At 43.2% G+C, this 22,745-nt stretch overlaps 1 protein-coding gene across 1 annotated transcript in view; it reads right to left on the reverse strand.

Annotated features, from left to right (window-relative positions):
• Positions 1–10,164: 10,164 nt before the first annotated feature.
• The window catches only part of mmp17a (matrix metallopeptidase 17a), a 99,614-nt gene continuing 87,033 nt past the window's right edge, over positions 10,165–22,745 (reverse strand). The window contains exons 7-10 of the mRNA XM_021602292.3: positions 22,171–22,253; positions 18,972–19,124; positions 14,797–15,054; positions 10,165–11,330 (exon numbers count right to left, since the gene is read on the reverse strand). Coding sequence (XP_021457967.2) covers positions 11,002–11,330; positions 14,797–15,054; positions 18,972–19,124; positions 22,171–22,253 — 823 coding nt within the window. The 3' untranslated portion in view covers positions 10,165–11,001. The remainder of the gene's footprint in view (positions 11,331–14,796; positions 15,055–18,971; positions 19,125–22,170; positions 22,254–22,745) is intronic.

The raw sequence follows: 22,745 nt of genomic DNA on the forward strand, positions 1-22,745 counted from the left end.
TTCCAAACTTTTGACTACTTTTGACTGGTACTAGATATTTATACATACATACATACATGTCGTTTCCTGTTTTATACCGTCCCATTGATTCCATTCCAGGAATTACATTCAGCCCTCCTACTATAGCTCCTTCTACCAGCCCCCACTGCCGCAATAACATCCATCTGCTAAATATGTGTATGCGAGAAATACAATTTGATTTGAAGTAATTAGGCAATTTTGTAGTTATTAATTCATATCATAGGCTAATTTGTGTTTTATAATTTGGCCAATCATCAAAAGTATCAATATTTTCAGTAAAGCAACTTCGAGCTCTCTTGTGGTGGTCACATTAGGCCTCCTACTCAGACTTTGCCCTCCTACTCGGACTTTGGTAGCCCATTACGAACCTTACTTTCTGTTTCACTACAGACTTTGGCCCCAGAGTGCTGTCTATGCTTTAGCCTCCTTGTCAGACTTTGCCCCCCTACTCAGACACAGTCTATTTCCTGTCTTCTCCACCAACATTCTACCTTCATTCCTTAGGATAGCATTATCATCTTTCCACCGTTATCTTCTGAATGTCGGATTTTTTTGCAAGTGCAAAAAAAGTCCTATATTACAAAGATAAAAAATAGTTTTTGCACGTTATCACAATAGTATTTGATTTCTTTTCACCACTAGGGGACAGTGCAGGTCTTCCCAAGTGAGGACACGGAAGCTAGAGATGATGTACTGCAGATGAGTGACACCAAAAAGTTGTCACCGGGGGCGTTAGTTGGGTCCCCAAACCCTAGGTAAAGACCAAAAAAGTATTCCTTTAAAGTTGGCAACAACAACAAAAAGTAAAAATAATTCCAATTCCGATTAAAATGCAACGGCATTTTAGCATTGTGGTTGACTTTAGGACCATGGGAGCACTGCTCGGAGAGCAGCCAGTCTGTGCGCCTTTTCTGACTGTTTTAGAAAGCTGAGGGCAGTGCACCTATTGCTTTGAATTTTATGTCATTTGAACATAATGTAAATTGATAGCCAGGGGTTAATTTAACTGGGAATTGAGAGGTGGGGACCATTCGAAATTAAAACCTGCTTTATTGCTATTAAAATATAAGTTGTGATAGCTGTAAGCATAATTGTTATTTTAATTTATTTGCCCAATAGGCTAGTGCAGTTTTGGTTTCATGTAGGCCTATTGGTATGAACTGAACAACTTGCAATTTAGAGCATTTCCCCTAAACACGTCTTGTTTTTGGCTTCAAATACAATAACAATGGTAGGCAATAACAAATGTGCATTGCATTGCAGTGACAGAACGATAATTGAGGAAATGCAAATCATTAATGATTTAGTTGGGCTAACTTTTTAACTTCTTGCTGTAGGCCTAGTTCATCATCATCCTCTGCCTGCATCCCTAATCCCTACCTGAAGCCTATCTGCCTCTGGTATAATGCATTTCCACCTCTCACTCGATCAGTCTTGCTTGCCCATCTTCCTGAATTAAAATGGCATATTCTAACTGATTAATATTGCTGGCAAAACATCATTAAATATTGCTAAGTAAATATAATGAGCACCCAGATAGTGCAAATGCTATGTAGGCACCACAATAATCAGACAGAGACAAGCTGTCCTGGGGAAACATTTGTGCGGTCCTCCTCCTTGTTGGCAACTATGTTGCAATGTTAATATTCTCGCTGCCTTGTTGATACAAAATGTTTTTATATTCTCAGAGCCGTCTTCTTTGTTTATACAATCAGTGGCGATTTTAGCATGTAACTCTTGGTGGGGCCTGCCAGCACAGCCACTACACAACACTAAACAATACATGAATTGCACTATAACGGTGTCAAACTGTGCCCACAAACTGTTAGGTCCTACAGCAGTCCCAATGCCTGCTACACCTGGCTATCAGCGCAGCCTATTCTGGCAGCAAAACAGTTCATTCAGTCTCATTTACTGCCTTAAAAAAACGTAGCTGATATGACTGAGTTGCTTAAACAAATGGGGTTTCTACTGACAATTGGGATGTACAAACTATGGCATAACGGGATAATGAGCGGATAGGAAGGAATCCATAATTTAGATTAAGACGTTAATGAGCGAGCTAGGACGGACGTATTCAATATAACTAGTTGTTCAGCACTTTTAAAATGTACCGTGACAGAATTCAGAACATGGGCCGTTCTGACTGTATTCTCCCTGTACACCAAGTCAGAACCGTGGGATAAATAAAGGGGGCATATAAGCAGACAATGAAAGCTCTTACAATATTCAATGATGGCATTTCTCTAATACAGACTATAGGCTAAATGTGTGCCACCAAGTCAGAAAAGTAGGCTAAGTTATTAGGTGAAAAGGGAGAAAATTATTAGGGTGAGGCACATGGGCTACGAAGAGCTTACTACACAATATACACTTGGTATTGCTTTCTTAGCTATAGTATACATATCTCCCTGTCATGTTACATAATTTATGCAGCAGCATACAATACAATTTTGGACTCACTTGAACAGGAAGGTGGCGCAGCGATCCTTTGTCGTTAATTTTGTCATCAAAGTCTGCCATTCTTTGGATTTATGGTGCTTTCAAGACAACTGGGAACTCGAAGAAAAAAAAAACAAGGTTGAATCATGACATCAGTGATCTTCAGTTCCGAGCTCTAGAAAGAGGCCAGAGTTCCCAACTTGGAATTCCGAGTTGGATTACCGTTCAAAACGTATTTTCCCAGTCGGAGATCCCAGTTGTCTTGAACTCACTGAAGTCTGAGATTTCCCAGCTCCGAGAAGTCATGCTGGATTGACAGAATGGCCAGTGTTGAATGTTTATCCTTTTAAGCTTGGAAAAGAGACCCTTAAACCCAGACTTGGACACCCACTCCACTGAAAATAAAATGATTTGCCAGTAGATTGTCAACTTGATTCACGATGATGACTGCTAACTTGCTAGCTAAGATTTAGAAAGTAGGATGTTGACATTATCAGTTTCCAATTTAAGCTACGGTACATATGAGGTGATTTGACGTCATTTTATCTATGGCAGCACCCAAGGGGCTTGAATTATCGAGCTCTCCCCGTAGATTTTGCAGTGACGTAGTGTCCCCATGAGTGACAGAACACTGAGCCAATCACGGCGCAACTAGAGAACATTACCAACCCCGACGCTCTGTATTTTCCGCTGGCTGCCCCACCACCACAGAAAGCACTGAGCTAGGCTGAAACACCTACATTTTGGAGATGCCTTAATCAAGAAAGCAAAAAAGGGCTTTATAATATATATTTTTTACATTGTTTTTAAACTGATATGGCATTTCCAGTCAACTGTTTTATGCTCTGGTTACTTTCACATTGATGTTGGTACAGTATTTGAAGTCGACATTGACAGCATTTATTATGCATCTATTTCATGTTGCACTGTATGCGCTGTTCCACAAGTAAATAAGTCAATGTATGTACACTGAGTATACCAAACATTAGGAACAGCTTTCCAATATTGAGTTGTACCCCCTTTTGCCCTCAGAACAGCCTCAATTTGTCAGGGTGTCAAGGTGTCAAAAGCATTTCACAGGGATGCTGGCCCATGTTGATGCCAATGCTTCCCACAGTTGGGTGAAGTTGGCTGGATGTCCTATGAGTGGTGGACCATTGTTGATACACATGGGAAACTGTTTAGCGTGAAAAACCCAGCAGCATTGCAGTTCTTGACACAGACTGTACGCCTGGCACCTTCTACCATATCCTGTTCAAAGGCACTTAAATATTTTGTCTTTCCATTCACCCTCTGAATGTCACACATACACAATCCATGTCTCAATTGTCTCAAAGCTTCAAAATCATTCTTTAACCTCCCCTTCATCTACACTGATTTAAAGTGGAATAAACAAGTTACATCAATAAGGGATCATAGCTTTTACCTGGATTCACCTGGTCAGTCTATATCATGGAAAGAGCAGGTGTCCTTAATGTTTTGTACACTCGGTGTATGATGAGTAGCACATTTTTTTATAAGTGTCAGGGTTAGTGTCCCGCTCCTTGAAATCGGCAGCTCTAGCCTTTAGCTCTGTCCAGATGTTTGCTATTTTATTTTTTTATTTTACCTATAATCCATGGCTTCTGGATGGGATACAGTATGTACGTACGGTCACTTTTCGGACGATGTCGTCGATGCACTTATTAATGAAGCCGGTGACTGAACTCCTCAATGCCACCAGATGAATCGCGGAACATATTCTAGTCTCTGCAAGCAAAACAGTCCTGTAGTGTAGCATCCACTTCATCGGACCACTTCCGAATTGAGCGTGTTACTGGTACTTCCTGTTTGAGTTTTTGCTTGTAAGCAGGAATCTGGAGGCTAGAGTTATGGTCAGATTTGCCAAATGGAGAGCGAGGAGGAGCTTTATATGCGTCTCTGTGGAGTGAAGGTGATCTAGAGCTTTTTTCCCTCTGGTTGCACAGGTGACATGCTGGTAGAAATTAGGTCAAACGGATTTCAGTTTTCCTGCATTAAAATCACCGGCCACTAGGAGCACTGCCTTTGGATGAGCGTTTTCTTGTTGGCTCATTGCCCTATAATAACTTGTTGAGTGCAGCATCAGTTTGTGGTGGTAAGTAGACAGCTATAAAAAATAATAGTATGGTAAATAGTAATGTCTACAGCTTATCATGAGGTATTCTAACTCAGGCGAGGAGAACCTTTAGACTTCTTTAATATTAGAGATCGTACACCTATTGTTGTTGACAAAGAGACACACACCCTGCCCTTGAGTTCACGAGACGCTGCCATTATGTCCTGCCGATGCATAGATAAACTAGCTAGATGTATCTATGCCACGACTCTGTGAAGCCACGACTCTGTGAAGCATATTACAGTTCTTCAGGTCCCGTTGATAGGATGGTCTCAGACGGAGCTTGTCTAGTTTGTTCTCCAGTGATTGTACATTCAACAATAAAAATAAAAAAAACTCCAGGCAGGAAAGGCAGGAACCTAGGAAGAAACCTAGAGAGGACAAAGGGTCTGAGGGGTGGCCAGTCCTCTTCTGGCTGTGCCGGGTGGAGATTAAAGGATACATGTCCGTTAAGGCCATAGTGTTCTTCAAGATGTTCAAACGTTCATAGATGACTAGCAGGGTCAAATAATGTGGTTGTAGAGCGTGCAACAGGTCAGCACCCCAGGAGTAAATGTCAGTTGGCTTTCATCGCTGAGCGTTCAGAGGTCGAGACAGCAGGTTTGGTAGAGAGAGTAAGTGAGAGAGAGGGAGGGGGAGTCAGGCAGAACAGGCAGAGCAGTTGAAACTGGAGCAGCAGCACGACCAGGTGGACTGGGGACAGCCAGGAGCCATCAGTCTAGGTTGTCCTGAGGCATGGTCCTAGGGCTCAGGTCCTCCGGGAAAGGAGGGAGAGAGAGAGAGAATTAGAGGGAGCATACTTAAGTTCACACAGGACACCAGATAAGACAGGAGAATTTCACCAGATGAGACAGGAGCCCCCCGGCACATAGACTACTGTAACATAGATACTGGAGGCTGAGACGGGGGGGTCGGGGGGATCGAGGCGGTTTATTCACTTGCCGCTGTCTTTTCATCAGATTGCCCCACGTCAGTCTCTATTTCGTAGTTTCATCAGATTGCCCCACGTCAGTCTCTATTTCGTAGTTTCATCAGATTGCCCCACGTTGGTCTCTATTTCGTAGTTTCATCAGATTGCCCCACGTCAGTCTCTATTTCGTAGTTTCATCAGATTGCCCCACGTCGGTCTCTATTTCGTTGTTTCATCAGATTGCCCCACGTTGGTCTCTATTTCGTAGTTTCATCAGATTGCCCCACGTCGGTCTCTATTTCGTAGTTTCATCAGATTGCCCCATGTCGGTCTCTATTTCGTAGTTTCATCAGATTGCCCCACGTTGGGCTCTATTTTGTCGTCTTTTCCTCTTTTCCTAGTGTCTGGGATTAGGGCCTGGTCCCGGGTCATTAAAGTAGAATTCTTCATAGAAATTGAGGTTAGTGAACACTATTCTGATGTCCAGAAGCTATTTTCGGTCATAGGAAAATATGGCGGAAAGGCTATGTACAAAAAAAAGCTCAGATCAGCTTAATTATTTTTTTGCATAATTGGTTAGGAGCCCGTAAAACGACTGCTATACATGCCAATGCCATTCTTGTCCCGATAAACTCCCAGACAGCAGCACTGCAGCCTCTTTAGGCTCTGCCTTGGGGTGACAGGTAGCCTAGTGGTTAGAGTGTTGGACTTGTAACCGAAAGGTTGCAACATCAAATCCCTAAGCTGACAAGGTAAAAATCTGTTGTTCTGCCCCTGGACAAGGCAGTTAACCCACTGTTCCTAGGCCGTCATTAAAAATAAGAATTTGTTCTTAACGGACTTGCCTAGTTTAATAAAGGTAAAAAAAATGGCAGGTTGGGTGTAGAGGAGCAGGTGGCTTGAGAAATTGAGATTAGAGAGCCAGAGCAGTGTAAGGTTTTAACTGTTCCAATAGTCAGTGTGGTGAACAATGTGTCATGTGTGGAATGTGTGACATGTAGTAGTTGTACAGTGCCTTTAGGAGGCACATCAGAAAGGGTTATTAAAGAAGTGTGCTTGTGTGTCAAATATACCATCAGCAGAGGAACAAAGCCAAAAGATCCATCTAAAATCAGACTGACAAATGCAGCATGAGTGCGGGCAGTGGCACATGGCTCATGTATATAACATTGCATACAATGTAGACAATACTAAGATTCAGTGGTTGTTCGGTTCTCACATCCGGTGTGTATTTTCATGTCAGAATCTCCCCTCAGTGCAGGTGGTGTAACCTGCCGTAAGCATCACAACACCACCTCCTGTCATTGTTATCAATACCAGCAGATGCTGCACTCTGTAAGCGTTTTCTCTGGTCTTGGATGTGGGCGGCATTGTGAGCCCCTGGGGGTGATGGATTGGTTAAAAAACCTGGTCCGTCTGCGGCTTGGTCCAAAGTCTTGCGGTCTTCTGGCTGAGTGGGGATTGAGGTTAGCTCAAACACACAGGTTAGACACATACATGCACACACAACCTCATACACTACACACACTCACACGTCATATCGGTCCTACAGTGCTCACCAGTCCTACAGTGCAAACCTGACCTACAGTACACACCTGTTCTACAGTGAATGTCTCACAGAGCTCAAGCTTGGCTGGGAACTTGCCTTTCATCTCATATTAATATTGTCAGTCTATGACAAACAGAAAGTGTTTTTTTGTTTAAAATCTATTAATTATTTTAGATTACTGGTTGTAAATCGATCTCTGAATGTGCTACAGTGACAAAACCACTTTCTCCCTTTGCGTTATGATTTAAGGATTCCAGGCATATCTGTTAGTGGCTGTAACATAGGGTTCAGCCAGGAGTTGATGGACAGTTGGAAGAGCGAATTAAATGGTAGGAAGGACATCCCAGCTTCAATTGGTGTCAGATTTGACATCTTGTGTCACACAGGCAGAAGAGACATACTCCCGTGTCCCTGAGAATTAAGGCTACCGCTCAATGCAAGCCTTTTCAATCTAAAGTACGATGTCCACATAACGATTTATAAGCAGAAATGTTGGTTGGAACCGGTACCAGAACCACGCAGGTCCCCAAAACAGGGGACTTTACATCTAACAGGTTTTAATGCTGAAAAAGACTCACTGTTTGTGTGCGTGTCTGCTTCCTGAGTGTCTGCCTCACATTTCTTTTTCCTTGAGTCAATAATATCTGGAGTTTTATGGTCTCTATTTAGTAAGTCAACATTGTTCAGTCTTCCTCTCAAAAGTCACTGATTCCTATGACAAAACATACATACACATAATCCTGAATAAACAGATCTGAAACAAGGAATGCATGTAGAGGAAGATGTCTTATTACCAGGAGAGCACATCTTGATTAGCATGGTTTTGGAGTGAGGAAACAATAACCTGCCTGTACATGGGAAACATGGCTCCCAACAACTCAAACCAGAAAGTAGCTGCCAGCCTGTGTGACTGCAGCTGTTGCGTGTCCTCCTCTCCCTGTTCCACCTGGGCTCCATGTGACACAAAATCATTACACAACCCAGCACACACTCTCTCTATTACCCCTCTTTATTTTCCTACAAAAATATTTCATCTTAGAAAAGATGGCTTAAAATGTACATGTTGTTTTTGGGCAACTGCCATTGAACTTTTCAGCTCAAATATATCTGTATATATATACAGTGCCTTGCGAAAGTATTCGGCCCCCTTGAACTTTGCGACCTTTTGCCACATTTCAGGCTTCAAACATAAAGATATAAAACTGTATTTTTTTTGTGAAGAATCAACAACAAGTGGGACACAATCATGAAGTGGAACGACATTTATTGGATATTTCAAACTTTTTTAACAAATCAAAAACTGAAAAATTGGGCGTGCAAAATTATTCAGCCCCCTTAAGTTAATACTTTGTAGCGCCACCTTTTGCTGCGATTACAGCTGTAAGTCGCTTGGGGTATGTCTCTATCAGTTTTGCACATCGAGAGACTGACATTTTTTCCCATTCCTCCTTGCAAAACAGCTCGAGCTCAGTGAGGTTGGATGGAGAGCATTTGTGAACAGCAGTTTTCAGTTCTTTCCACAGATTCTCGATTGGATTCAGGTCTGGACTTTGACTTGGCCATTCTAACACCTGGATATGTTTATTTTTGAACCATTCCATTGTAGATTTTGCTTTATGTTTTGGATCATTGTCTTGTTGGAAGACAAATCTCCGTCCCAGTCTCAGGTCTTTTGCAGACTCCATCAGGTTTTCTTCCAGAATGGTCCTGTATTTGGCTCCATCCATCTTCCCATCAATTTTAACCATCTTCCCTGTCCCTGCTGAAGAAAAGCAGGCCCAAACCATGATGCTGCCACCACCATGTTTGACAGTGGGGATGGTGTGTTCAGCTGTGTTGCTTTTACGCCAAACATAACGTTTTGCATTGTTGCCAAAAAGTTCAATTTTGGTTTCATCTGACCAGAGCACCTTCTTCCACATGTTTGGTGTGTCTCCCAGGTGGCTTGTGGCAAACTTTAAACGACACTTTTTATGGATATCTTTAAGAAATGGCTTTCTTCTTGCCACTCTTGCCACTCATAAAGGCCAGATTTGTGCAATATACGACTGATTGTTGTCCTATGGACAGAGTCTCCCACCTCAGCTGTAGATCTCTGCAGTTCATCCAGTGATCATGGGCCTCTTGGCTGCATCTCTGATCAGTCTTCTCCTTGTATGAGCTGAAAGTTTAGAGGGACGGCCAGGTCTTGGTAGATTTGCAGTGGTCTGATACTCCTTCCATTTCAATATTATCGCTTGCACAGTGCTCCTTGGGATGTTTAAAGCTTGGGAAATCTTTTTGTATCCAAATCCGGCTTTAAACTTCTTCACAATAGTATCTCGGACCTGCCTGGTGTGTTCCTTGTTCTTCATGATGCTCTCTGCGCTTTTAACGGACCTCTGAGACTATCACAGTGCAGGTGCATTTATACGGAGACTTGATTACACACAGGTGGATTGTATTTATCATCATTAGTCATTTAAGTCAACATTGGATCATTCAGAGATCCTCGCTGAACTTCTGGAGAGAGTTTGCTGCACTGAAAGTAAAGGGGCTGAATAATTTTGCACGCCCAATTTTTCAGTTTTTGATTTGTTAAAAAAGTTTGAAATATCCAATAAATGTCATTCCACTTCATGATTGTGTCCCACTTGTTGTTGATTCTTCACAAAAAAATACAGTTTTGTATCTTTATGTTTGAAGCCTGAAATGTGGCAAAAGGTCGCAAAGTTCAAGGGGGCCGAATACTTTCGCAAGGCACTGTATATATATATATATATATATATATATACAGATATATTTGAGCTGAAAAGTTCAATTTATATTCAATATATATATATATATATATATATATATATATATATATATAGACTGTAAGTAAATATATCTTAGCAATATTAATAAATCCAGTTGTGTAGTGAGTGGGTGCACTCCTCTAAGCAGGCAGGTCTCTGGTGGATATCCATGTCCTGTCACTGCCCTGTACACAGGCATCCCCCCTATCCTTAGAGAAAGTTAATGTTAGGAGAGATGTCCACTGGAGAAGGAGAACGGTGTCCCTGGGTGACTGTTGGTTATTATTGACCAAGACCAAGGCATTATGAAAACCACATCATGCACATCCCCGAGTAGGGCCCAACCACAATCCCTCTGTGTTTATTACAAAAATACGTCCTAATAATCAATACTAACAGGTTACCCTCTCTGATAACGGCAGGAGGTGCTACTGTTACTGAGCTGAGAAAAAAAAGAAAGATACAGGTGCAAAGGTCACAAAAGGGCACGTGAGTGCAGTCAAGGAAGGACAGTCAGTGTCATTACAGGAAGTAGTGTCCATTCCATCCAGATAGTCTTGACATTAAAAACTCAGTGAGAGAGCAAGCTGTCCAATGAGAGCGTAGTGTCCATCCGGCCAGACCAGACATTACCATTTGAGCGAGTGAGCAGAGACGGAACATTATTTCCCAGCTAGCTCAGTCCATAGAAACCGCACATGGAGTGGTCTGTGTATGTGCGAGGGTTCTTAAAGCACTTATAGTGATTGCAGGAACAAGGGGACAGGGCGTGCGTCATCCCAGAGTACCACTCTCTTGCTAGACTGCTTAGTCACAGAGGAACTCATTTGCTGTGAACTTATCATAACTATAATCAAATTGACAAACTATTTCCATTTGTCATGTTATCACATTTCTAATTCAATCCAATATCATAATTTTAACATAAATAGTTTAAAAGCAAGTTGATCCATTGAATATAATAAATAACAAAAACACAAAAAAACAAATAAACACTGAGGATCCCAATTAAGATAATAATAACAATAACAGCTAATTCCTCCAGTCATCGTTTTGTCGGACAGTGGAGCTGGTCTGACAGTACCCCTTAAGCCACTTCCCCACTCTCATCAGATTGGCTGCTGTACTTCATGTCACAGAGTGAGGCTGCTCACCTCTACTTACATCATAGAGGGGCGTAGGATTGTACCACTGAGAGAGTCAAGAGAGGGGTGAGCAGCCAGAGGGGGGAGGGCGAGGGCCGGGCTCCCAGGGGTAAAGCAGAGTCAGAAGTGCAGGAGCATACCTCGTAGCCATTTTCGGCATGGTCGGCGTGGTGCTGCCCATGTAGCCGCGTGTTAGCTGTGTTATTGGCCTCTGTGGCTGGAGAGTCCGACTGCATCTCTGTGCACACCAGCCAATCCTTTCCTATGGGCCGTGGGTACCCAGCCTCCACCTCCATATCACTGCCAACCACGCGCCAGTACTCCTTCCCCTTGAAGAAGTATGAGGAATCTGAAGGAGAGGAAGAAGACAGAGGCTGCATGAGGATTACAAGGGGACTGTGATGATGATTGCTATTGCTATGGTAATACATCAATGTCGCTTGATTCTGTCACACTGTTTTCCTATCAGGCTGCTCTCTCTATCCACCAGTTCGTTTTTTACACAAAATAAACTCTCCCTCTCTCGCATGTCATTTTTTCCCTCCCTTATCTCTGTCTTTCCCCCTCTCGCCATCCCTTCCTGTCTATCTGTCTCCTCCTTCCCAGCCGCTTTCTCTCCCTCACTCTCCCTCCCTAGCTCTCATCCTCCCTAGCACTATCTCTCCCTCTCTCTCCATCCCTGTCGCCACAGCTCTCTCTCTTCCTGAGGTGATGGAATAGGCCTGGAGAGAGAGCTCTCTGACGTGCTTCCAGTTCCCAGGCCCACAGGTCTGTGTGTGTGTATGAGTGTGTGCTTCCACTCTGGTAGCTTAGGCTGTGTGGGGACTCTTGCTTTTATACTTGGCTTGTGCTTACACACACACATTAATCAGCTCTGAGCAGGACCTTGGAGCTAGAAGTGGTAAAGAGCCCAGACCCTGAATGAGGGTAGCGTTCATGTGAAGACTGGGCTCGTGCCATGTTTGTGTGTGTGTAATGCCTTTACTGAAGAATTTTGATAAGCTATTTGATATGCGTGTGTACTACGAAGCTACAGTGAAGGCTTGACTGTTTGTTTGTGTGTGTGTGGGCTTGAGTTTGTATGAAACAGATGGAGAGGTGAGTATAATGCATGTGTGCTTTGGTGTGATATGATTTATGTAAATGATTTCCCAATATTTCCCAATGTTTAAGGCGGTGAGTGTACTTTAATTGCAGGTAGACTGGCCCTCCATGATTAAGGGTCTGACTCTGAGATAGGCATGAATAAGGAGCTCACTGCTGAGAATGCTCTGCATGAGCCGAGACATGATGCCCTAGCACCATCCTGCTCTCTTGCACGCACGCGCACACGCACACACACACACACACACACACACACACACACACACACACACACACACACACACACACACACACACACACACAAACATATCCCAGCTGCAGGCGCTCGCTGCCATGACGACCCAACAATGAAAACACAGACTCAGCTCAGCTACTTTCGCTCTCCTTCCTGGACCAGCCAGCCCCATTCACCCAAACACTATGGTTGTCCCAAATGACACCCTATTATGCATTACTTCTGACCAGAGCAGAGCCCTACGGGCCCTGGTCTTTTGTAGCTCAGTTGGTAGAGCATGGCGTTTGCAATGCCGGGATAATAGGTTCAAATCCACCCATACATAAAATGTATGCACATATGACTGTAAGTGGCTCTGGATAAAAGCGTCTGCTAAATAGCATTTATTATTATTATATTATAAGCAGGAGGGAGTGGAGAGAAAAAGTATGCAGTGTGGGCTAATATAGTGGATATGGAACTAAACCTTCTGTCAGTACCCTAAGGGCAAGCATGAATAAAATACATTGAGGTACTCCATTCATTTTGCATTCTTTTTGACAAATGCTTGTTATTTTTGTGTTAGTGCAGTACTGTATGTGTAAGTATTTAGCTTGTATTGCTTGAGTGTTTAGAAGTGAGTGTCGTGTGTATATGGAGTGTGTATGTGAGAGTATACAGTATGTGAATGTTTAGCTTGTTGATGTGTGTGTGTGTCACAAGAGGTTGGTGGCACCTTTGTTGGGGAGGACGGGCTCGTGGTAAAGATTGGAGAGGAATTAATGGAATGGTATCAAATAGATCAAACGCATGGTTTCCATGGTTTCCATGTGTTTGATGCCATTCTATTTGCTCCGTTCCGGCCATTATTATGAGCCGTCCTCCCCTCAGCAGTTTTATTAGTCATACGGGATTTGTACGGTATACATCATCCAATGAAATGCTTACTTGCAGGTTCCTTGTCGAGAATAATAAATAATAAAAGATAAGAATAGAAAAGTAGTAGAATAAAATCATTGTTTTATCATAAGTATAGTACAGGAAGGCACAATGTATAGTCCAATATTTACACATGTATTGGGGAAGGGGGGGATTGGGGGCAGTGTAAAAACTGAGCACTATAATAAGTCTGGTAGAAGCAGCTGTGACGAGTGTAGCATGAATGTAAAATCAGCGACCAATTTATTAGGTACAATTTATTAGGCACCCTGTTCACGAAAATGGATCGCTCTTGCGGACAGTGATTCACGTGGCCGCGGCTTGCTATATAAAGCAGGCAGACAGGCAGACAGGCATTCAGTTACTGTTCGATTGAACGTTAGAATGGGCAAAACGAATGACATTAACGTATTTGAGCGTGGTATGATCGTCAGTGCCAGGCGCGCCGGAGCCAGTATCTCAGAAACGTCTGCCCTCCTGGGATTTTTACGCACAACAGTTTACCAAGAATGGTGTGAGAAACAAAAAACATCCATTCAGTTGAAGTCCTGTTGCTGAAAACAGCTCGTTGATGAGAGAAGTTAAAGGAGAATGGCAAGAATCGTGCAAGTGAAAAGGTGAGACACAAACAGACAAATAAACAGTGCAATACAACAGTGGTGTGCAGAACGGCATCTCTGAACACACAACTCGTTGATCCTTGTCATGGATGGGCTATTGTAGAAGACGATCACACTGGTTTCCACTCTCATCAGCTAAAAACAAGAAGAAGCGGCTTCAGTGGGCATGCAATCACCAACAATGTACAATTGAGGAGTGGAAAAATATTTCCTAGAACATGACAGCGAGCTCAGCTTACTTGTGTGGCCCGTGCAGTCCTCAGACATCAACCCAATGGAGCATTTTTGGGATGAGAGAACAGGCTGTTCACAGCATGAATGCACCCCCGTCTAATCTGCAGAAACTGAGTGATATCATCGCTTCAGCATGGACCAACATCCTTGTGGAAAATTTCTGTAGAATGCCTCAAAGAATTCAGGCTGTTCTGAAGGTAAAGGGGGGTCCGACCCAGTCCTAGATGGGTGTACCTAATAAACTGGCCAGTGAGTGTATATGTCTGTCTGCATGAGTGAGTGTATGTGTGCTAAGATGCGGAGAATCAGTGCAGGTGGTCAGTCCAGTTCAAGTGTCTGCCCGACGGTAAGGGATTGAACAGCTCATGACTGGGGTGTGTGGGTCCTTGATGATGCGGAGTCCTTTCCTCACTGTTCCGATGGCGGGAGCATGTTCCCAGTGATGTACTGGGCCGTCTTCACCACCCGCTGGAGTGCCTTGCGGTCGTGGACGGAGCAATTCCCGTGCCAGGCCGCAATGCTCTCGATGGTGCAGCGGTAGTATTTGGAGAGGACCCAGGACCGAATTTCTTCATCCGCCTTAGGAAGTAGAGACGCTGCTGCGCCCTCTTGACAAGAGTGGTGGTGTTGTAAGTTCATGTCAAGTCCTCGGTGATGTGGACGCAGAGGAACTGTGTGTGTGTCTGCATTTGTCTAATACTCACCATCCGACCATCGCATGGCGTCGTCTAGTTGGGGCGGGACCCCCTTCCACAGTGTGCTGTCTTTGGGGTAGCCCAGATCCATACGCCGTAGATGGTCATCATAGCGCCAGTAGTGGTTGTCCTTGAAGAAGTAGGTCTTGTCGTTGTGGAGCCACACGAATGCTGCGTCCACGCCCTCCATGGGCAGGCCAAAGTCACTGATTGGCCGAGGATAACCCTCCTCCACGTTGTTGTCCTTGAATATCCAATACTTTAGTCCTGAGGAGACGGGACAAAGGAACGTCAATCAACGAGAGTTAACTGGATAAGTTGTTTACATTTTATTTCAATCACTTTGGTGCAATTTTCAGAAGTACGTGGTACATTTTCACAACTCTAATCACAAAAATCTAAACAGGTCATCAAAATGGCTCATGTTTCAAAACTCAAAGCAAATTTTCAATAGACTGAATACAATAAATACATTCGCAGTCACTTGTTCACTGCACCACTTGTTCACTGCAACAAATCACTCTTTCTAAGTACATGTATCTGCTTTTCAAAATGCTATATTTACCTTAATTTTGATATGATTTTCTTGCAATTTGTTAACAATACAATAAACTATCACTTACAGTAATTAAACTGCTCAAAACTGATAACTACTGAACCACAATGATGAATTGCCTAGTTAACGTATATAGTTTGATTCTGCTGAACACTGTACAATTTTATATTTTCACCTCATAAATGTATTAATTTGACATGAATTTGTGTTGGAAGGTAAAACCATTCTTCTCCATCAGCCAGGGTGCTTCAGTAGGACAAAGTGGAAATAGCCACCATGTGCTACCATTTGGAATTATAGTGTATTATACAATGCACTGATTTACCTGGGTTGTAGAAGGCCCTAAAAATTGTCAACGACTCCAGTCACACTAGTCATAGACTGTTCTCTCTGCTACCACATGGCAAGCTGTACCGGAGCGCCAAGTCTAGGTCCAAGAGGCTTCTAAACAGCTTCTACCCACAAGCCATAAGACTCCTGAACATCTAATCAAATGGCTACCCAGACTGTTTGCATTGCCCCCCCCCTTTTACACCACTGCTACTCTCTGTTGTTATCATCTATGCATAGTCACTTTAATAACTGTACCTATATGTACATATTATCTCAACTAACCGGTGCCCCCGCACATTGACTCTGTACCGGTACCCATGTATATAGTCTCACTATTGTTATTTTACTGCTGCTCTTTAAATACTTGTTATTTTTATTTCTTATTATTATCCTTATTTTTTTAAACTGCATTGTTGGTTAGGGGCTCGTAAGTAAGCATTTCACTGTAAGGTGTACACCTGTTGTATTCGGCGCATGTGACTAATACAATTAATATTTGATTTGCATATACAGTATTCCACTCATCTGAATTTCATTGTTGCACTGTAAGCTGATGAAGTTCAAGCAGAGAGACAGGCGATTCTGTATCAGTTGACAAGTCACATAGAAAAGGTGAACTTGACAATGTTGCATGGGGAAGAAATGGCCTACAACACTGTGCTATGTTTTTAAAATCGCCAACTGCTTTACAATACCCCTATTTGTCATGGTTTTTCCTACGTATGTATTGCATAAGAATAATGCAACTGTAAAAGTAGCCTTGGCTTGTGCGAGCCGACACTCATCGGAGCAGAAGCCTATCTCCTGTTTCTGTTGGGCAAGGCTGTTTGATGTACAAGTCCACCATCTGGTCAGGGCGCTAGTCTGTCACAGGGCCTGACATTTCTCCACATGTTCACAGCCTGCCATTGGATACAAATTATTTTAAAAATAGTGCATGTCAAGTTATAGCCAAATTCTATATGGAAATCTACTATTCAGTTTTGAAATGTGTATCTTTTATTTTTAGCTATTGGATTTAATGGTAGTTAAAATGACTAAATGGTGAGCTTAACATTATCTTATGTATTGGTGACTAAACAAAATGTTCTCATGGCATTTAACAGAAAACACTCGCATGAATGACTCAGGGGTGAAAGATGTGTGAAACCCCAATGAATGCCCAATCAAAGGTTCTGAACATATGATAGGGGGCATTCACCACATACTTGTGAAAATAGCACCAAGCCGAAGAAAAAAACAACTAATTTGATAACTCAACCAACTGAAAGCGATTAAATGTGTTTTGAGGGTTCTGGGTGGCGCAGATCGGACATGATAGGGAGCCCCATAGAACGGCGCACAATTGGCCATCCGGGATAAGGGAGGGTTTGACGGTGGTGCTTTCCTTGGCTCTAGAAACTCCTTGTATTTATTTGTATTTGTGTTTATTATGGATCCCCATTAACTGCTGACTCTTCCTGGGGTCTGACAAAATTAAGGCAGTTACACAATTTTAAAAACATTACAATGGATTCATAACAGATTTCACAACACACTAAGTGTGTGCTCTCAGGCCCCTACTCCACTACCACATAAAATCCATGTGTACGTGTGTATAGTGCGTCAGTTATCATGTGTGTGTGTGCATGTCTCTGTGCCTATGTTAGTGTTGCTTCACGGTCCCCGCTGTTCCATAAGGTGTATTTGTATCTGTTTTTTAAAATCTGATTCTACTGCTTTTATCAGTTACCTGATGTAGAATAGAGTTCCATGGAGTCATGGCTCTATGTAGTACTGTGCGCCTCCCAAAGTCTGCGCCTGCGTGTCTGAGCTGTGTGCTAGTCGTTTAAACAGACAACTCTGTGTTTTCAACATGTCAACACCTCTCACAAATACAAGTATTGATGAAGTCAATCTCTCCTCCACTTTGAGCCAGGAGAGATTGACATGCATATTATTAATGTTAGCTCTCGGTGTACATTTAAGGACCAGCCTTGCTGCGCTGTTCTGAGTCAATTGCAATTTTCCTAAGTCCCTCTTTGTAGCACCTGACCACATGACTGAACAGTAGTCCAGGTGTAACAAAACTATGGCCTGTAGGACCTGCCTTGTTGATAGTGCTGTTAAGAAGGTAGAGCAGGGCTTTATTACGGACAGACTTCTCTGTACTCTTTAGCTACTGTTGTATGAATATGTTTTGACCATGACAGTTTATAATCCAGGGTTAGTCCAAGCAGTTTAGACACCTCAACTTGCTCAATTTCCACATTATTTATTACAAGATTTAATTGAGGTTTATGATTTAGTGAATGATTTGTTCCAAATACATTTCCAAATGAAATATGTAGGATTAATTATGCCTTGACACCCATTCTGAAACTAACTGCAGCTCTTTGTTAAGTGTTGCAGTCATTTCAGTTGCTGTAGTAGCTGACGTGTAAAGTGTTGAGTCATCTGCATACATAGACACACTGGCTTTACTCAAAGATTGAAAAAAGTAAGTGGCCTAGATAGCTGCCCTGGGGAATTCCTGATTCTACCTGGATTCTATTGGAGAGGCTGGATTATGTTGTGACTGGGCCGGGCGTCTGTACACTGACTCCGGTCGTCAGTCGAAAGGTGTTTCCTCCGACACATTGGTGTGGCTGACATCCGGGTTGGAAAGCAATGTGATAAGAAATAGGTGGCCAGGGGAGTCATGTTTCAGAAAACACCTTGGCCTCTCCCGAGCCCATTGAAGAGTTACAGAGATGAGCCAAGGGACCAAATTCAGGGAGAAAACGGGGTAAGAAAAATACGCTTGTGGCCATACCACCCTGAACACACCTGTTTAGGGTCGGACCTGGTCAGTACTGGGTCGGGAGACCGCCTGGAAATACCAGGTGCCGTAGGCTCAAAAAATTAATAAAAAATACATGTGTTTTGTGATGAAAATATTCAATTGACCTTGAAATACAGACAGAGAAAGAAACATTTTACCAAGAGGTGTAAGAGAGATGTCCTTGTTTTTGTTCTTTTGTAAGGTTGATTGCATTTTTAAGCCCTCTATCATCCATAAAACCGCTAACAAAGTTCAAAGCCCATAATGACACATCACTTGATGGACCTCTTTTCATATCTTTCTCAGAACACCTTCACATTTATTTGAACAGCCTTGACACTTCAAAATAATAGTCATAACAGTCTCCTCGACAAATCAAAAACCTTTAAATTACATCACAACACTCCCTTTCATAGTTGATGTAACATAGTTGGTATATGGTTGACCTCCTTGCCACCACCACAACCATGGTTGGGTTTCTGGGTCGGGTACCTTTGAAAAAGACTATCTTGTGGTCCCCAGGTCTCTCGTAGACAGCGTCCACACTGTCCAGGTTGGTAGGCAGGCCTCTCCAGAACCTGTGGATCTGAGCTGGACGCAGAGACACCAGGTGCTTCTCCCGCGTCAGACGCCAGAAATACTTCCCTATGAGGAGGAAGAGAGAGAAAGTAGGAAGAAAATAAATGTAGGTAAATAGGTAAAGGAGGACGGGTACAAAGTTATTCAAATCAAATCTTATTTGTCACATGCGCCGAATACAACAGGTGAAATGCCCGTGAAATGCTTACTAACAAGCCCTTAACCAACAATGCCGTTTTAAGAAAATAGAGTTAAGAAAATATTTACTAAATAAAAAAGTAGAATAATAAAATAACAATAATGAGGCTATACAGGGGGTAGTAGCGTGATGCAACAAGTGCTCTCGATGGAGTAGCTGTAAAACGTTTTGAGGATCTGGGGACCCATGCCATATATTCTCAGTCTCCTGGGGGGGAAAAGTTGACGTCGTGCCCTCTTCACGACTGTCTTGGTGTGTTTGGACCATGATAATTTGTTGGCGTTGTAGACACCAAGGAACTTGAAACTCTCAACCCACTACACTACAGCCCCGTCGATATGAATGGGGGGGGGGGGGGTGTTCGGCCCTCCTTTTCCTGTAGTGCACAATCAGCTACTTTTTCTTGCTCACGTTGAGGGAGAGCTTGTTGTCCTGGCACCACTCTGCCAGGTCTCTGACCTCCTCCCTATAGGCTATCTCATCGGTTGTCGGTGATCAGGCCAACCACCGTTGTGTCATCAACAAACTTAATGGTGGTGTTGGAGTCATTCTTGGCCATGTAGTCATGGGTGAACAGTGAGGGGACTAAGTACACACCCCTGAGGGGCCCCCGTATTGAGGATCAGCGTGGCAGATGTGTTGTTGCCTACCCTCACCACCTGGGGGCAGCCAGTCAGGAAGTCCAGGATCCAGATGCAGAGGGAGGTGTTTAGTTCCAGGGTCCTTAGCTTAGTGATGAGCTTTGTGGGCATTATGGTGCTGAACACTGAGCTGTAGTCAATGAACAGCATTCTCACATAGGTGTTCCTTTTGTCCAGGTGGGAAAGGGCAGTGTGGAGGGTGATTGAGATTGCATCATCTGTGGATCTGTTGCGGCAGTATGCGAATTGGAGTGGGTCTAGCGTTTCTGGGAGGATGGTGTTGATGTGAGCCATGACCAGCCTTTCAAAGCACTTAATGGCTACCGAAATGAGTGCTACGGGGCGGCAGTCATTTAGGCAGGTTACCTTCGCTTTTTTGGGCACAGGGACTATGGTGGTCTGCTTGAAACGTAGGTATTACAGACTAGTCAGGGAGAGGTTGAAAATGTCAGTGAAGACACTTGCCACTTGGTCCGCTCATGCTCTAAGTACACGTCCTGGTAATCCGTCTGGCTCCGCGGCCTGATTAAGCGTTTGTGTAAGTGTTTGTGTGAATGTGTGTACACACTTGTGTATGTGTGGGAGTGTACTGTATGTGTGTACGCTAGTGAAAAGTGTGTGTTTGTATACATCCCATGTGTCAATGTTTATTTCTGAGTGTGCTTGTTTACGCTGTTGTCCATATTCAAATGGTCCACAGGACAAACATGTGTGGATGCCGCAGAGGAGATTTTACCCGGTTAGGCACTCAACTGGCTGAACCAACCAAGCGAACACAGAGAGGCAGATTCAGCCTGGCTTCCAGTATCTGTGTGGGACACATTTAGTCTAAGTTTGTCTGAGTTGGGTCACAGCCTCTGTATTATTTAAGTGATAATGCCAGAGGAGCCGGTGTTTGGAGGATCAATTGGCACGGGTGTTGTTAGGCCCAAGAAAAAGTTGAGGGCCGGCAAACTGTGCCGATATATCCTCCAAACACCGGTTTCAATGTCATTATCACTTTTATACAACGTGTTACCAATATATTCAAATAGTGATTGACATATTTTCATTAAAAAAAATATTTTGATAAATGTATTCATACATTCATCCTACCACAAGATATAGTCCTGACACAAATCTAGGGTTGCTACCCAAGCCAGCTGGTCATTCATTGTATAGGTTCAATTGCCAGAGACGCGACCCAGTCGTTCAGTCTTTTTGTTCTGTATCTCTGGACGCGACCCAGTCGTTTCATTGCCATACTGCCTGACAACGTTCTTATCCCTTGCCTGCTAGCTAGCCAACCACAGCTAACTTACAGTCACGTCAAACATTGCAGCCAGAATAACAGCAAAGTAGCTACATTTGCGTTTGTTTAAGCTGTTTTCTAGTGACATTTATTTGGATACATCCTAACACTGAGCTAATGATGCACGATTTCACCTGGCGGAGAAAATGTGCTCTCTCGTCAAGACACAGTTGTTCAGAAGAGCTAGTCAACAATAAAGCTAACACAATCACTTCAAACTGAAGCTGGAAAGACAGCAAACTAGCTGCACTTTGTTTCGTTTGGCCTGTTTTCTATTGATAGTTCTTTGTGTATATCCATAAAAATGATGCTGATTCATGATTTCGAATGGCTGAGAAAAGTTGCCTGCCTTTCTGTCTCATCCGACTCCCGACAAGTTCATTACTATGGGACAGCTGGAGATTGAATTTGCATATTGAAACAATGTTGCAAATGTCGGAGACAGACAGCGATGTTTAAACAAACCTCTGCTGTTGAAATCTAAATGCTGGTCTAAAAGAAATGTGAGATACTGGAGATCAAGTTCATAAATTGCTTGGCTGCGCAGTTAGATGGGACGGGGTAAATAGGCATTTCAGCGTCATAGATTTAGCCGGTGGTAACTTGTGGAATAGACACCGGCTAGAATTCGGTTTTAACCAATCACCATTCAGGATTAGACCCACCCGTTGTATAATACTTTTTCATCTGCAGCTCTACAAGCTATTAACATCGTCCATAACATACAGACCAAATAAAACGTTTTATATTACCATGGAGATCTCTTGAGGTTAACATATGTTAATTAAGAATCTCCTCAATTCAAACCATATAGCTTTACAGTAAACATGGGACCATGGGCCCCTCCAGGGTCTATCTATCTGTCCGTCTGTTGAGTGTGAAGTTGTGTGTGGAACTCTGAGAGAGATGCTTGGCTGCCTTTTATATTGATCGCAGGCAACGCCACAAACTGTTCTCTCTCCCTTTGGCCCATCTCTGTACCTTTAAAAAAGAAGGCCTCCCCGCGAATCTGGGCCACTGCATCAAAGTGACTGGTGCACCTGTCAGGGGAATCTCGTGCTGGCCTAAGAGAGGAAGAGAGAGAGGGGAGGGGGGGGGGGGGGAATTAATTCAAGAAACTAAAACAGAATGTACACCAAACCACTTCTCTATCCCCAGTCACTATACCAGTCTAAATCAGTGTCTTCCCATCTTAAACCATTGTGTGCGTGTCTCTGTTTGTGTTTATGTGTGCAGAGCGCTCATGCACACTATGCTTGTGTGTTTATCTACTGAGTATATGTGTGTGTGTCACTTAAAAAAACAGGCCAAACATTCGGGGAGATGTTATCGTCCTGACGCAGGAGACCGAGGTCCTCACATGCATTATCCCAGTGCTAATGACTGACTTTAAGCGCCTGACGTGTCCGGGCTGCAAATGGCGAGGCAATTACCACAACAGGGCTGCTTTTGTGAGACGCTACTCGCCTAGCTCCTTATTAACAAAGATCTCTATTCAGGGAGTATTAACAGAGGAGCGCAGAGAGGACTATATTAGTGACCTTTGTCAGGCTAAA

The sequence above is a fragment of the Oncorhynchus mykiss genome, chromosome 5 (genome assembly GCF_057628025.1).
Source record: "Oncorhynchus mykiss isolate SJ-2025 chromosome 5, ASM5762802v1, whole genome shotgun sequence".
Classification (NCBI taxonomy): Eukaryota; Metazoa; Chordata; class Actinopteri; order Salmoniformes; family Salmonidae; genus Oncorhynchus; species Oncorhynchus mykiss.